This window comes from Schistocerca serialis, chromosome 8 (genome assembly GCF_023864345.2).
Source record: "Schistocerca serialis cubense isolate TAMUIC-IGC-003099 chromosome 8, iqSchSeri2.2, whole genome shotgun sequence".
NCBI lineage: Eukaryota > Metazoa > Arthropoda > Insecta > Orthoptera > Acrididae > Schistocerca > Schistocerca serialis.
In genome coordinates, this window is record NC_064645.1 from 96247984 (window position 1) to 96261562 (window position 13579).

The 13579-nt window shown below is 42.9% G+C and overlaps 1 protein-coding gene across 1 annotated transcript; it reads left to right on the forward strand.

Annotated features, from left to right (window-relative positions):
• The first annotated feature begins 3 nt into the window (after positions 1–3).
• LOC126416849 (piggyBac transposable element-derived protein 4-like) lies at positions 4–10059 on the forward strand. Its single transcript, XM_050084731.1, has 2 exons — positions 4–767; positions 10050–10059. The coding sequence occupies exons 1-2, from the start codon at positions 4–6 to the stop codon at positions 10057–10059; spliced, it is 774 nt and encodes a 257-aa protein (XP_049940688.1).
• Positions 10060–13579: the final 3520 nt, after the last annotated feature.

Sequence of the window (13579 nt, forward strand, 5' to 3'; positions counted from 1 at the left end):
GTAATGTCAATAGTTCATGTACCTAATACGAGGGATTACTGGGGAGAAGTTACTGGTACTCATCTGATCAAGACAACAATAACAGTGAATCAGTATGAGCAAATACGTAAGTTTCTTCACTTCAATGACAACATTGCAATGATACCCAGGGGTGAAAAAGGTCATGATAGACTCTTCAAGATAAAACCCATAATAGAATTGATGAGATCTCGGTTTCAAACAATACCTGTTGAGGAGTGTGTTTCTGTTGATGAACAGATATGTTCAACAAAGGCTAGAAGTTATTTGAAACAATACATGCCAAAAAAGCCTCATAAATATGGATACAAATTATTTGTTATTAGTGGCATATCTGGTTATGCCTACGATTTTGAGATTTTCACTGGAGATGAAAATGAACCAGAAAAAAGAGTGACTGGGGAGGAAGACTTGGGAGCAAGTGCAAATGTTGTAGTTCGACTCAGTAGGATACTACCAAGAAATATGAACCACAAACTGTACTGTGACAATTATTACACAAGTCTGCCACTGCTTGTATGGTTACATAAACAAGGAATTTACTCACTTGGGACAGTCAGAAGAAACAGAGTGCCAGACTGCAAGCTCCCTTCAGAAGCTGAGCTGAAGAAAATGGCACGAGGTGCATCAGTAGAGCGCATCGCAACAGTGGATGGTGTCGACATATCAAATGTAGTGTGGAAAGATAACAAGAGTGTGATGTTGCTTTCTACACTTGCTGGACAGCAGCCTATTCATGAAGCAGGGAGGTATGACAAAAAAACAAAGTCAAGAATAACAATACCTTGTCCACAAATAATTAAGCTCTACAATAAACATATGGGAGGTGTTGACCTTCTTGACAGCATAATGGGTCGACATAAAATTCTTGTGAAAAGTCGAAAATGGTATATAAGATTGTTTTACCATCTCCTGGACATGGGAGTAGTCAATTCCTGGCTGTTGTATAGGAGAGTAGCAGAAACCAAAGGGATTAGGAGAACTATGAAACTCTCCGAATCTCGAATGGAAATTGCTCACTGTTTGTGTCGCTCAGGTCAAACTTCAGCAAAACGTGGAAGGCCAAGTAATGAACTCGAAAACCAAATACAAGCTAAGAAGACAAAGGGGCCCACAGCACATTTACCTCCACAAGATGTAAGGCTGGATCAAGTAGGTCACCTGCCTTCGTACTTGCAAGCGAGACAGAGGTGCAAAATGCCAGGATGCAAGGGATTTTCCTGGGTGCAGTGTAATAAATGTGCAGTTGCATTGTGTTTGCACAAAAAAAAGAACTGTTTTCAAACTTTTCATGTAAAGTGATTATCACATGCTTGGGTACAAACCTGTTGGAACTAGATACCTTATTGTTCATATATAAAAGTGTATAAAATATACAGTGAATGCTCAATATTTACAACATTAATGTCCTATTTATTATTTTAGGATTTTTCCCTTCCTATGCAAAGTATTTAATCATAATCAACAATTAAATTACAAGAGATTTGGTCAAAATTGAGGGAGCAAAATAAGCACATTTATTGTGGCTCGTAAGGTGTTAACTCAAAATGTAGCTGATCAGCTACAAAGCGATTTTCAACAATAGTGCTTTGTTAATTTAATTTAAAAAATTTTTCAATATTTTTTTCGAAATGTAGGCACTATAAAGTAAACATGGTAATTTTTACAGCTTGAAATAAAAAATCATGCATTTAAGGGTTAGTTACAAAGCGTTCTTACTAGTTAAAACTAGTTGATACTGATAGCCTTAGTCACAACTAGAATTTACTGCTGGTCAAAAGCGAAAGTCAGTTAGAACTAGTTTTAACTAGGCAGAACGCGTTTTGACGAAGTGGCTCAGTAAAAACTAGTTTTAAATAGTAAGAACGCGTTCTAACTAAAAACCGGTTTTGAGTGGAATATAAAAAAATAGTATTTTTTCTTCAACACCACTAGTGCCTTCTGTTTGAAGGAGAGTTGGGGGGCGGTGACCTCGCAGCACAGAACTGCACTCCACTAAATACCATGGGCCATTGACGACTGTGGGACACTCTCTTTGCAAAACTGGTACACGTTGTAATTGAAGGTCAAGAGTTGTAAGCTGATCTTGTAATTACGCTACACAATGCCATATGCATTGCTTTCAGATAAAACTGTTATGAAGCTGTTGGAATTAATTTGATATTGGTGTTGAAAAATTTGTGAAGAATATCTTTTCAGTAGTGGTATTGGGGATAGTAACGACAATCTACGAAGCTACGTAATTAAAGAGGAGATTCCAGTTGACACTCATGAAGAGATACGTTATCTCAGAATCATAAAAAATTTACGGAAGGCGGCAAATGGACTTTGTTAATTTGGTTCATGATAGGAAATCAGTTAAAAGTGATAATTGCTATTGACATATTCTTTAGGTAGAACGCTCTAAACAATTCAGTGAAGTGAATGTTTAAATTTAAACCTAATTTGCAGTTAATTTGTTTATGTTATTCTACTGCCTGGAAGAAGTGACGATCTCGGGTGAAAATATATTACTCGGGTTTTAAATAAGAAATGCCAATGTTGGAAATTTAATGATTATAGAGGCCCATATCTCTCCGATAAGTGAAGAATATTTAAAATCATAGAGCCAGTGACTATACAGAAACTAATGATATGCTAATTAAGTTGTTTTACAGAACAGAGATATTCTGACTAGCCAAGCTTATGGATCATAGAGAATACTTCAGTTACATGTGATATCTGGGCCAAGGTCAATATAGCAACGGGAAAATGAACGGTTGCAATTGATTTCAGAATCGGTTTCGAAAAATAACTGTATTTACACAGGACTTTGTAGAACTACTGCCCAGATTCAGAACACAGAAGTCTACAAGAACCTGCCAGCAATAAATTGTCTTTCGATGTATGTAAGATACGAGCTGTGTGGGTGTGGCATCATCCAGACATCGCACTGCCACACCCAAGTCAGCAATGTATACCGACACAATACAGATGTCTTTTGCAGTTCACAATGACATACGGGAGGAACTGCTGAAGATCGAGCCTCTCCTCTCATGACAGCAGCGCCCTCGCACTGAGGGTTAAACACAGCCGCTCATGGATGATGATGACGATGATGATGTTGGTTTGTGGGGAGCTCACTATCGTGGTCAGCAGCAGTCCTGTACAAGTTCCAAATCCTTCCATTCCCAGTCTACTCACTTCCCGAATGATGATGAGATGATGAAGACAACACAGACATCCAGTCCACCGAGCACGGAAGCAGTCTGCCCCCAGTTCGTGACGTCATCTGAAGGACTCAACAACACAGTGAACAACGACGAGTTGTTGAAGTTTCTGATGTACTTGTACTATTGTAAAGCACAAACATTGTACCTAAAGAGAACGGTTTGCTAATTAGTGTATCAAGTGTTGCTTTATTAGTCACAGACAGATGTAAATCATCTAGTACTTGTGCGGCAAGACGTGTCTCGAAAGGTAAGTAAATCTTTCATTCATTAACGCAATACAATGAACTAATATTTCATGAAATTCTTCAAGCTTTCCCGGCGAGGCGTTGTCATGATAATTAATCGGGATTCTGCCGGTTATTCGCGTCTTTCCTGAACGATATTTCAGCCGCGTGACTCGCGGTCTTCTTGAGTTGCTGTCTTATACTGATTCCAGTGTGGAACGAGTCCGGTATTTATGCCTACGTTGTGCTAAGCGTTCCCTCTGCCGTCCGCGCCGCGTCTGGCGCTCTGTCCGTGGTGTGCGTCGACCAGTAGCCGCGGCTGTAGCGTTTTCTTCCAGTCGCGGCTTTTCCGATCTCTATGCGCGTACTTTGTGGTTATTATCCGTTGTCAATAAATCTGAATTAAGTTCTGAATGGCGTCCAAACTGTGCTAGACGTTTTATCGTCCGATTGTCGTCATTTGAGTCCTTCTGTGAAATAGGACGTTCTGTTACTGTGCTGTGTCGCGCTAGGCGTTGCGTCCGAAGTTCTTGGCCCCAGGAGCTGCTGCAGTGTTATTTTCAGGCCGATTGTGTTCAAATCGTCCATAGAGACTCGGAAGAGCTTCCTCAGATACTGTGTCTGTTGTCTGAGGTGCCATTTCACGTACGTCCTTTGTTACGTACACTGGGCTGTCATCTCTAATTCCATCCTTATACTTGTGTTGTGTCCCTTGGGGTTGGATGTTGGCTTCGATGCGTCTTCAGAAGATCGAGTGCTGGGTCCCAAGCCGAGCTCAGCTGGAAACTGATGGCCCAGTTAATGAGATTCTCCGCAACATTAATCTCAATAGATTGTTTGATTATGGTGTCCCAGTATCTCGATGTTTGTGCTATAATCTTGGCATCATTATACTTCAGAGAATGACTGAGTTCTAAACAATGCTCGGTAATCGCTGACTTGGTTGTCTGTCTCAGTCCTGAGTGCCTTTGGTGCTCTTTGCACCTGATCTCAACGGTCCTGGTCGCCTGGCCGATGTATGCCACACCACACTCACATGGTACGTGGTAAACGCCCGGTTTCTGACGACGCAGGCCATCCTTCACACTCCCTTGCAGAGCCTCAATCTTGGTGGGTGGATGGAACACGCTTTTAATGTTATGTTTGCGGAGAATTTTGCTGATTTTGTCAGATATTGGCTGAACATATGGCAAATGTGCAGCCTTTTGCGTTTCTTCTTATATCTCTTCAGGAACCTCTCGTGGGGAAACAGGGCGGAGCGCCTTTTGAAGATCTCGAGAAGAGTACTCGTTTTTGTAGAACACGGGCACGGGTTGTAGATGTTCTATCTCCGTCGCCAAATTATCAGGATCTGACAGAGTTCGTGCCCACTGAACCAGTGTTCTGAGTACACCGTTTTTCTGTGCCAGGTGGTGGAAACTGCTGGCCTGCAGGTACAAATCGGTGTGAGTGGTTTTGCGGTACACCCCGTGAGTGAAGGTACCATCTCTCTTCCTCCTAACTAGTACATCTAGGAAAGGGAGTAGTCCTTCCTTCTCCAGTTCCACGGTGAATTTAATGTTAGGGTGGCGCGGGTTTAGGTGGTCCAAGAAAACATTGAGCTTTTCACTTCCGTGGGGCCATATGACAAAGGTGTCATCCACGCATCTAAAACAGCATTTCGGTTGATCTCGGGCCGATGTAAGTGTGTCTTCTTCAAATTTTCCATAAAGAGATTAGCCACCACCGGCGAGAACGGGCTACCCTTCCGTTTGCTCATAGAATTGACCCCCATACAGGAAGTACGTCGAAGTCATTACGTATCTGAATAAGTCCAGGACCGCATCGTCGAACTTTTCTCCAATGGCCGGTTGGGGTGTCTGAGCGGTTCTAGGCGCTACAGTCTGGAACCGCACGACCGCTACGGTCGCAGGTTCGAATCCTGCCTCGGGCATGGATGTGTGTGATGTCCTTAGGTTAGTTAGGTTTAAGTAGTTCTAACTTCTAGCGGACTGATGACCTCAGAAGTTAAGTCCCATAGTGCTCAGAGCCATTTTTCTCCAATGAGCTCAAGTGAATCATTCAGTGGTAAGCGGGTGAACAGGGAGAGCACGTCGAAACTGACCATAATATCAGAGTCCGAGATCTGTAGCTGCCTGAGCCGTTGTAGGAAATCCTATGAGTTGCGAATGTGATAGGCACACTTCCCCACATATGCTGAGAGCATCTTCTTACCAGCAGATAATGGGAATGCGACCGTCGTCCTACAGAAGGCAGATTATGACAACAAGCTGCGACGACTTCTAGACGACCCGGCATACAGACCAATAGAAAGAGACCCCACAGACAAGGGGGATAAGAAGACCAGGGCTCTTCTAAAGGAAGCCGGCCTTCCAGAAAAGACCGTTAAGCAGCTAAGGGCTAAAGCACCAGTACCCCACAGATTTCATGGCCTGCCTAAGGTGCACAAAGAAGGGGCTCCTCTACGACCAATAGTCAACAATACTGGCACAGCCACCTACCTCACTGCTCAATGACTTCGACGTACGTCCTGTATGGGGGTCAGTTCTACGAGCAAACGAAACGGGTGGCAATGGGCAACCCGCTTTCACCGGTGGTGGTCAGTCTCTTTATGGAAAGATTTGAAGAAGACGCACTTACATCTACCACAGGTCAACCGAAATTCTGTTTTAGATACGTGGATGACACCTTTGTCATATGGGCCCACGGGAGGGAAAAGCTCGATGTTTTCTTGGACCACCTAAACCCGCGCCACCCTAACATTAAATTCACCATGGAACTGGAGAAGGAAGAACTACTCCCTTTCCCAAACCCACTCACATCGATTTGTACCTGCAGGCCAGCAGTTCCCACCAGCCGGCACAGAAAAACGGTGCACTCAGAACACTGGTTCACCGGGCACAAACTCTGTCAGATCCTGATAATTTGGCGACGGAGATAGAACATCTACAATCCGTGTTCTACAACAATGGGTACTCTTCTCCAGATCTTCAAAAGGCGCTGCGCCCTGTTTCCCCACGAGAGGTTCCTGAGGAGCTACAAGAAGAAACGCAAAAAGTTGTACATTTGCCATATGTTGGGCGGATATCTGCATAAAACAGCAGAATTGTCCCCAAACATAACATTAAAAGCGTGTTCCATCCACCCACCAAGATTAAGGCTCTGCTAGGGAGTGTGAAGAATTACGTACGTCTACAGAAACCGGGCGTCTACCACGTACCATGTGAATGTGGTATGGCGTACATCGGCCAAACGACCAGGACCTTTGACATCATGTGCAAAGATCAGCAAAGGCACGCAAGACTGAGACAGGCAACCAAGTCAGCTGTTGCTGAGCATTGTTTAGAACTCAGTCATTCTATGAAGTATAATGATGCCAAGATTATAGCACAAACATCGAGATACTGGGACAGCATAATCAAACAATCTATTGAGATTAATGTTGCGGAGAATCTCATTAACTGGGCCATCAGTTTCCAGCTGAGCTCGGCTTGGAACCCAGCACTCGATCTTCTGAAGACGCAACGTAGCCAACATCCAACCCCAAGGGACACAAGTATAAGGATGGAATTAGAGATGACAGCCCAGTGTACGTAACAAAAGGACGTACGTGAAATGGCACCTCAGACAACAGGCGAAGCATCTGAGGAAGCTCTTTCGAGTCTCGAAGGGCGATTTGAACACAATCGGCCTGAAAATAACACTGCAGCAGCTCCTGGGGCCAAGAACTTCGGACGCAACGCCTAACGCGACACAGCACAGTGACAGAACGTCCTACTTCACAGAAGTACTCAAAAGACGACAATCGGACGATAAAACGTCTAGCACAGTTTGGACGCCATTCAGAACTTAATTCAGATTTATTGACAACGGATAATAACCACAAAGTACGCGCATAGAGATCGGAAAAGCCGCGACTGGAAGAAAACGCTACAGCCGCGGCTACTGGTCGACGCACACCACGGACAGAGCGCCAGACGCGGCGCGGACGGCAGAGGGAACGCTTAGCACAACGTAGGCATAAGTACCGGACTCGTTCCACACTGGAATCAGTATAAGACAGCAACTCAAGAAGACCGCGAGTCACGCGGCTGAAATATCGTTCAGGAAAGACGCGAATAACCGGCAGAAACCCAATTAATGGCATTATTTTATGAGTTACAGTTCCTATTTGCCACATCACGGAGCAATCAACGAAGCTACAGTTATGGTAGGACGAAACTAGTTTCGTCTGGACACAACAGTGGGTGTAACTTGCAATGTGACAAAGAGTAGGTATGTTGTGTTGGATACGTACTGCTGGCCGATTTATGAAGTTTTCTCACGTTAGGAAGGTAGTACTACCACTACATTACATAGTAATTCGATGAGGTGTGTCATTCTGAAGTACAAGGACATCATCTCATCATCAACTGTAGTATTGCCTCTTAGCAGCGTTCACAGATCAGTACTACTACTACTACTACTACTACTACCACTACTTCCGTGACAATTGGTATAATCCCCCGTGAGCTCACGCTGGAGAAAGGCACCATGGCGTGTCATGGGTGGTTCAGCTGGATCTCCACAGCTAGACGTGAACTGGGCTTTGTGTCAACTTCAGTCACAGGTTTTAGAGAGGGTACACTCTGGGAGTGCACAGTAATAGGGCTGGACCAGACTTCATACATCCCTGTTGCCGCAAACTCTCTGAAAAATGTACAAGATAAATGAAGCATAGAATTATACAAATGTATTATAATTATTCACAGAGAGAGAGGAAAGTATATAACAATAACATGTACTTATGATCACGAAATACGGCGGTTGTTACGTGCTGGTTCACCAATTCCGAGCCGTCCGCCGCGGTCTGAAGTGGCTACTAGTTCCATTAGATCTTCTAATGTAGTGGACTGCATGAGGGGTGGCAGTATACTCTCATCTGCAACACAACGAAATTCATCAGCAGATTGCAGCTATGTACAACGAACTCACACACATTTACCTACATAGAAAAAAATAGTTCTGTTTACGAATATCTGCAAGTATCACTAGAATCAAATCGAAGGCACTTTCTAGCCCCTGAAGCAGCATTCCAACCATTCCTTGATTGGTGGTTCACCTCTACTGCTGAGGTTATCAGGCTCAGACTAGAACTGAAGTGATTACCCGTGGGAAAACACCTCTCATTTACAACCAGAAAACTGGATGCGTCCAGATTCTGTGCAGAACCGAACCAATAGGAAGCAAGAGGATTTTAGAGGGTTATTATTTACTACGTAGACGACTTCAGGTTCGTTCCTGCAAAGATGTAGTCAGTACGTGCTTTAGCCCTGAGGTCCTGTGTATGCGACAGCCACTGCTATGATCAGACAGTGCTTTCCACTGGAACTGCCCAAAGGACACTTAAATTACATTTAGTAACACTGCCGGCGCAGTCAGCGGCACTAGCCAAATGATACAATATCTTTTTTCACCTGCAAGGCAGTGCACAGCTATGATACTGTAACCAGCAGCCCAATTACACAATATCAGCTGGTGGAATTCACTTAGTATGTTTCACTCTGGCAGTGAAGCCACACATGGGCGCTGCTGAGTGTCCTGCTGTTTCAGCCACCCATCCCAACTACAATCTTTCCGCTGCTCATTATATGGAGACACAGCCGCACGTCTGTATCAAGTTACTGCTAGCCCCTGGCACGCTATACACACATCGCAAAGTGCTTGTTAATAGATGACACAAACTCGAATGTTTTACTTATAACGCCCTACGAGGAGTAACATGCGTCCTTTTAACCCTGTAAAAGAATGTCCGGGTCAAGAAATGGTGGTATTGTCTATGGCTCTGTAATGTTAGTATATTTCTTTTCAAAAGAAGTGTTAAGGGCATCATGTATTTATATTAAGACATGACCTATCTAGAAATCACCTATCTCTTTATATAATGTTGAAGTGTGTGGTGTCTCACTTTAACAATGAAAATAGCCACATCCTTCGGATATGTATATAATTACACATTATTTTTACTAACTCCGCCATAGGACCTACAATGCAATGTAAACTATGCAGAGCTGACCCACTCTGCAACCTATGATTCAAGTTGACATAATAACCATTCAATGCGCAGCTGCAGCGATTCAACTGAATAACCCATCTGAAGTCATGGCGCCTTTCTCCAGTGTGAGTTCATGGGGAGTTATGCCAATTGTTGAGAGACAGATATATAAGTAGTAGTATTTCATTCTTTCTTATCTACAATAATAATAATTACTGTTATTATTATCATTATAATTCGACAGGGCCTGTATTTTTTAAATTCAAGGACCTTCTCTTATCATGCCTCGTAGCAGTGTATCCCGATCATTGCCCTTTTCCTTCCCGAGCACAATATCATTATCAGGTACAACTGGAAGCAAAAAAAAAATGTCATAAGCGGTGCATGACACTGTGTAAAAATAATAACATCAACAACAATAATAATAATAATAATTGTTATTATTATAATTATCACAACAACAATTATTATTATTGTTATTGCTGTTGTGTTGTTGTTGTTGTTGTTGTTATTTTCACACAGTGTCATGCATGACTTATGACATATTTTTTCTGTTTCCAGATGTACCTGATAACGATATTGTGCTCCGGGAGAAGAAGGGCGATGATCTGGAAACACAGCCAAGAGGCACGATGAGACGAGGTCCTTGAACTTCAAAAGTACATTACCTGTATAATTACTATGTAAGTAATAAAAAATATTATTATTATTGTGCCTGCATACATCTATTTCCTTTTTTTCTGGAAATTGTTACACATGATACTTATCAACTCCATTTTCTTTCTTTGCAGGAGAATTGGAACCATCCAGAGATGGGCCCAGAGGTAAGGTTATTCCAACGACGCCATGGTCAGACCCACTGATGATGCATTCGTCACACCCAGCAACACTTTGTGTGGGCCCATCACCCGTATGTTCACAGCCAGCATCCCATTTGAGTCTCTTTACAGTGGATCTCCTGTGCCCCAGATCTTCTTGTCATCAGCTTGACATTGGCCACCACCTCACCCTCGACCTAGTAGCATTCCATAGCCTGTCCTGTTCGTGAGCACCGGGCTAGACACACACCAGCTTTGAACTACTCTGTGGCTGTAGGCACTTTTGGCGTCCAGATATCACATGCAGACATAGATAACTATACTGTCGGTTACAGTGAACCTGCCACTTCCCTTAACACATGTTTATTTGTTGTGGAAAGGGATCTCCCCAAAACAGCCAACGAATCGCGTTATCCCTACATTAAGTTCAGTACAGTTCTATGACGTGAGCCCCCCCTCCCCTCAATTTCACACCCCACACCGCTCCCTAAAAAGGTAGTGATAGTGATGAAGAAAACACAGTTGTCTACATTTGTGGGTAAAAGTTTTGACATCACGAAGAAACTCAGTTGCAGACTGGTTCAGAACTTTAGCCCTCAGTGTCAAACTCGGCCACTTTTTCAGAAAATCAAGAAATAGAGCCTCACAAGGCATTCAGCTCTGTAATCTACCTCAATGCGTACTCACATGTTATGACCCAGTAAATGAAGGGGGATCTACTTTTGTCCCACTTCCAGATGATGCTGTCACTTAACAAGTGTGTATTAATATCTAGTATCTTGAAAATGATGATGGATTTTGCTTTGCATGACCGCTTCTGGCTTGTGATAGAAATTGCCTGAAAAACACATATTGTACATCTACATATCAAACCTCTAATGTTTACGGGTATTATAACTTCAATGGCATCACATTCTCCATTCAACTGCATTACTTACTAAAATCGTAAAGGCAATATCTGAAATAGTCTGTTCTCTTTATGGCCTGGCAGTTGATGACAGCAAGCCAGAAGACGATGAGGAACAGACAGGAGAACAAGATAGATATAAAAGCACAAAATAGTTGGACCCCTCTGCTTTTCAAAAGTGGCAAGGCAGCGCCCCAAACAATACATTTATTTTTATCCTCTATGGGTGAGAACCAACAATATACTTGGATCGAAAACACTTTCTTACTGCTTTCGGTCCATTTGTCATCGTTGCCATCATCAATTCTCTCTGAGAGAGCATCTAAAAAGGCACCTGACAAACTTCTCTCGCCAGAAACTTGTATATGTGGGGACACATACTGAGGCAAACAAGTTCTTCAAGTTTGAGAACACCCACCACTAAAAGCGTTGCCCCTTTGTAGCATATGTGGAGTTAGATGTGTTGTGAAGGTGATCACACTGCTTCCGATACTACCTTAAGAGAATGATAAGTATTATATGCTGTGGTGTATCACGTAGTATGCTCTTATGACTTAAGTCTTAACCATTTCGATTCATATGTCAGGGGTAATCCTGTGAGATGTTTGCTCTCTCTGAACTCTAACAAATTACAATGCATGTTGACGAGACTTATTGCATCAACATTCCCATTAAAATGCACCTGATAATAATGCATCACACAACAAGGCCGCTAACTGTCGCATTTTTCGGCTGCTGTTGAATAGAAAAATGGAAACTTCGTGTAGAGACCACCGTCACCTAATTGGGAAGTTCTGTAGTGTAGTGCACAATGCAATCAACTTGAAACACCAACAGCCACTAGACATACTCGTTTTCTTCCACAATTTGGGTGGGTATGACGCTCATTTACGTTCAGCATTTGAGTGATTTCGGTTGAGCAAAATATAAGGTCAGTGTGCTGCCTGAGAGTGTCGAAAACTGCATTTCATTTTCCAAGTGAATAATGCTGAAAATAATGCTCATCTTCCTGGATTCGATTCGATTTATGTACTTCAGAAACTTGCTGAAACAATGTGTCAGTAGGACATGCTCCTCACTAGAGCTGCATTTCCTGATGATGGAAGGATTCAACTTGTCATGAAGATGGGTTCTTTCTGTACAACTATTAGGAGTTGCTGGAGAGACTCAATAAAATCACATTGCCCAGCATTGCTGCATTAAACAGTGAACTCAGAGACATTGTCATAAAAGGTGCAGAAGAAGAGCAATAACAGATGCAGAATAAGGGCATGCAGTGAATGTTTGGCAGGAGTTCACTATCCACGATTTAGTGGAGTACGTTAGACTATACATGGACACAGAAGTACGCCCTCATGCAGATGTTTTTGAGAAATTCGACACATATACACTAGATCTTGCCTGCTATTACACCATACCAGGGCTTTTGTGAGACACACTGTTAAAAAGAACATGTGTCAGCATTGAACTATTGACTTATGATGACATGCTAATCTTTTTCAAACTAGTAATTCTCAGGAGTCTTTGCCAGTGTGTGTATAGGTATGCCAACGCAAATGACCAATGAATAAGTGAGGAGAAATAAAAGGCTTCTGACGATGTCAGCGACATCCTATACTTGGATGTAAACAGGTTAGACAGACAACAATATCTGTCAATTGGAAGGTTTTGATGGCAGTCTGATGCGAAAGTCGCCAGAGAAGATAAGCGGATGAGTTCTAATGTGGCTGTGGGTTCTGGTGTAGGATGCAGAATTGGCATATCATACTACTTTGCATGATGCACAGAGGGACTTGCTGCTGTGTCTGAAGTGACTAGTACTATGAAATGGTTCCATTCCCTAGCCAATCATGACTCTGCAAGATAAAAAGAGATATGTTACGCTCTACAGAACCTCCTGCAGTGCCTCAGTTTGGGATGAAACTTATTGGAGTCACTCACACAGTCTCCTTCCATTAGCCATGCTCATTCCACTGATTCAGAGTTGCTTAAATGGCTACAGATAGATTCATCTTCTGGATGAAGGCTGTAAACCATATGGAGTAATAAGCTGTCATCCCAATGGATTCGACATGTCTAGGTATGCGGCTGATAATCCTTATAGTGCAGGCCGGAGTGGCCGAGCGGTTCTAGGCGCTTCAGTCTGGAACCGCGCGACCGCTACGGTCGCAGGTTCGAATCCTGCCTCGGGCATGGATGTTTGTGATGTCCTTAGGTTAGTTAGGTTTAAGTAGTTCTAAGTTCTAGGGGACTGATGACCTCAGAAGTTAAGTCCCGTAGTGCTCAGAGCCATTTGAACCATTTGAATCCTTATAGTATTAGACCTCAAAAGAATAACATTATCAAACTGATGAAGAACTGGGCGA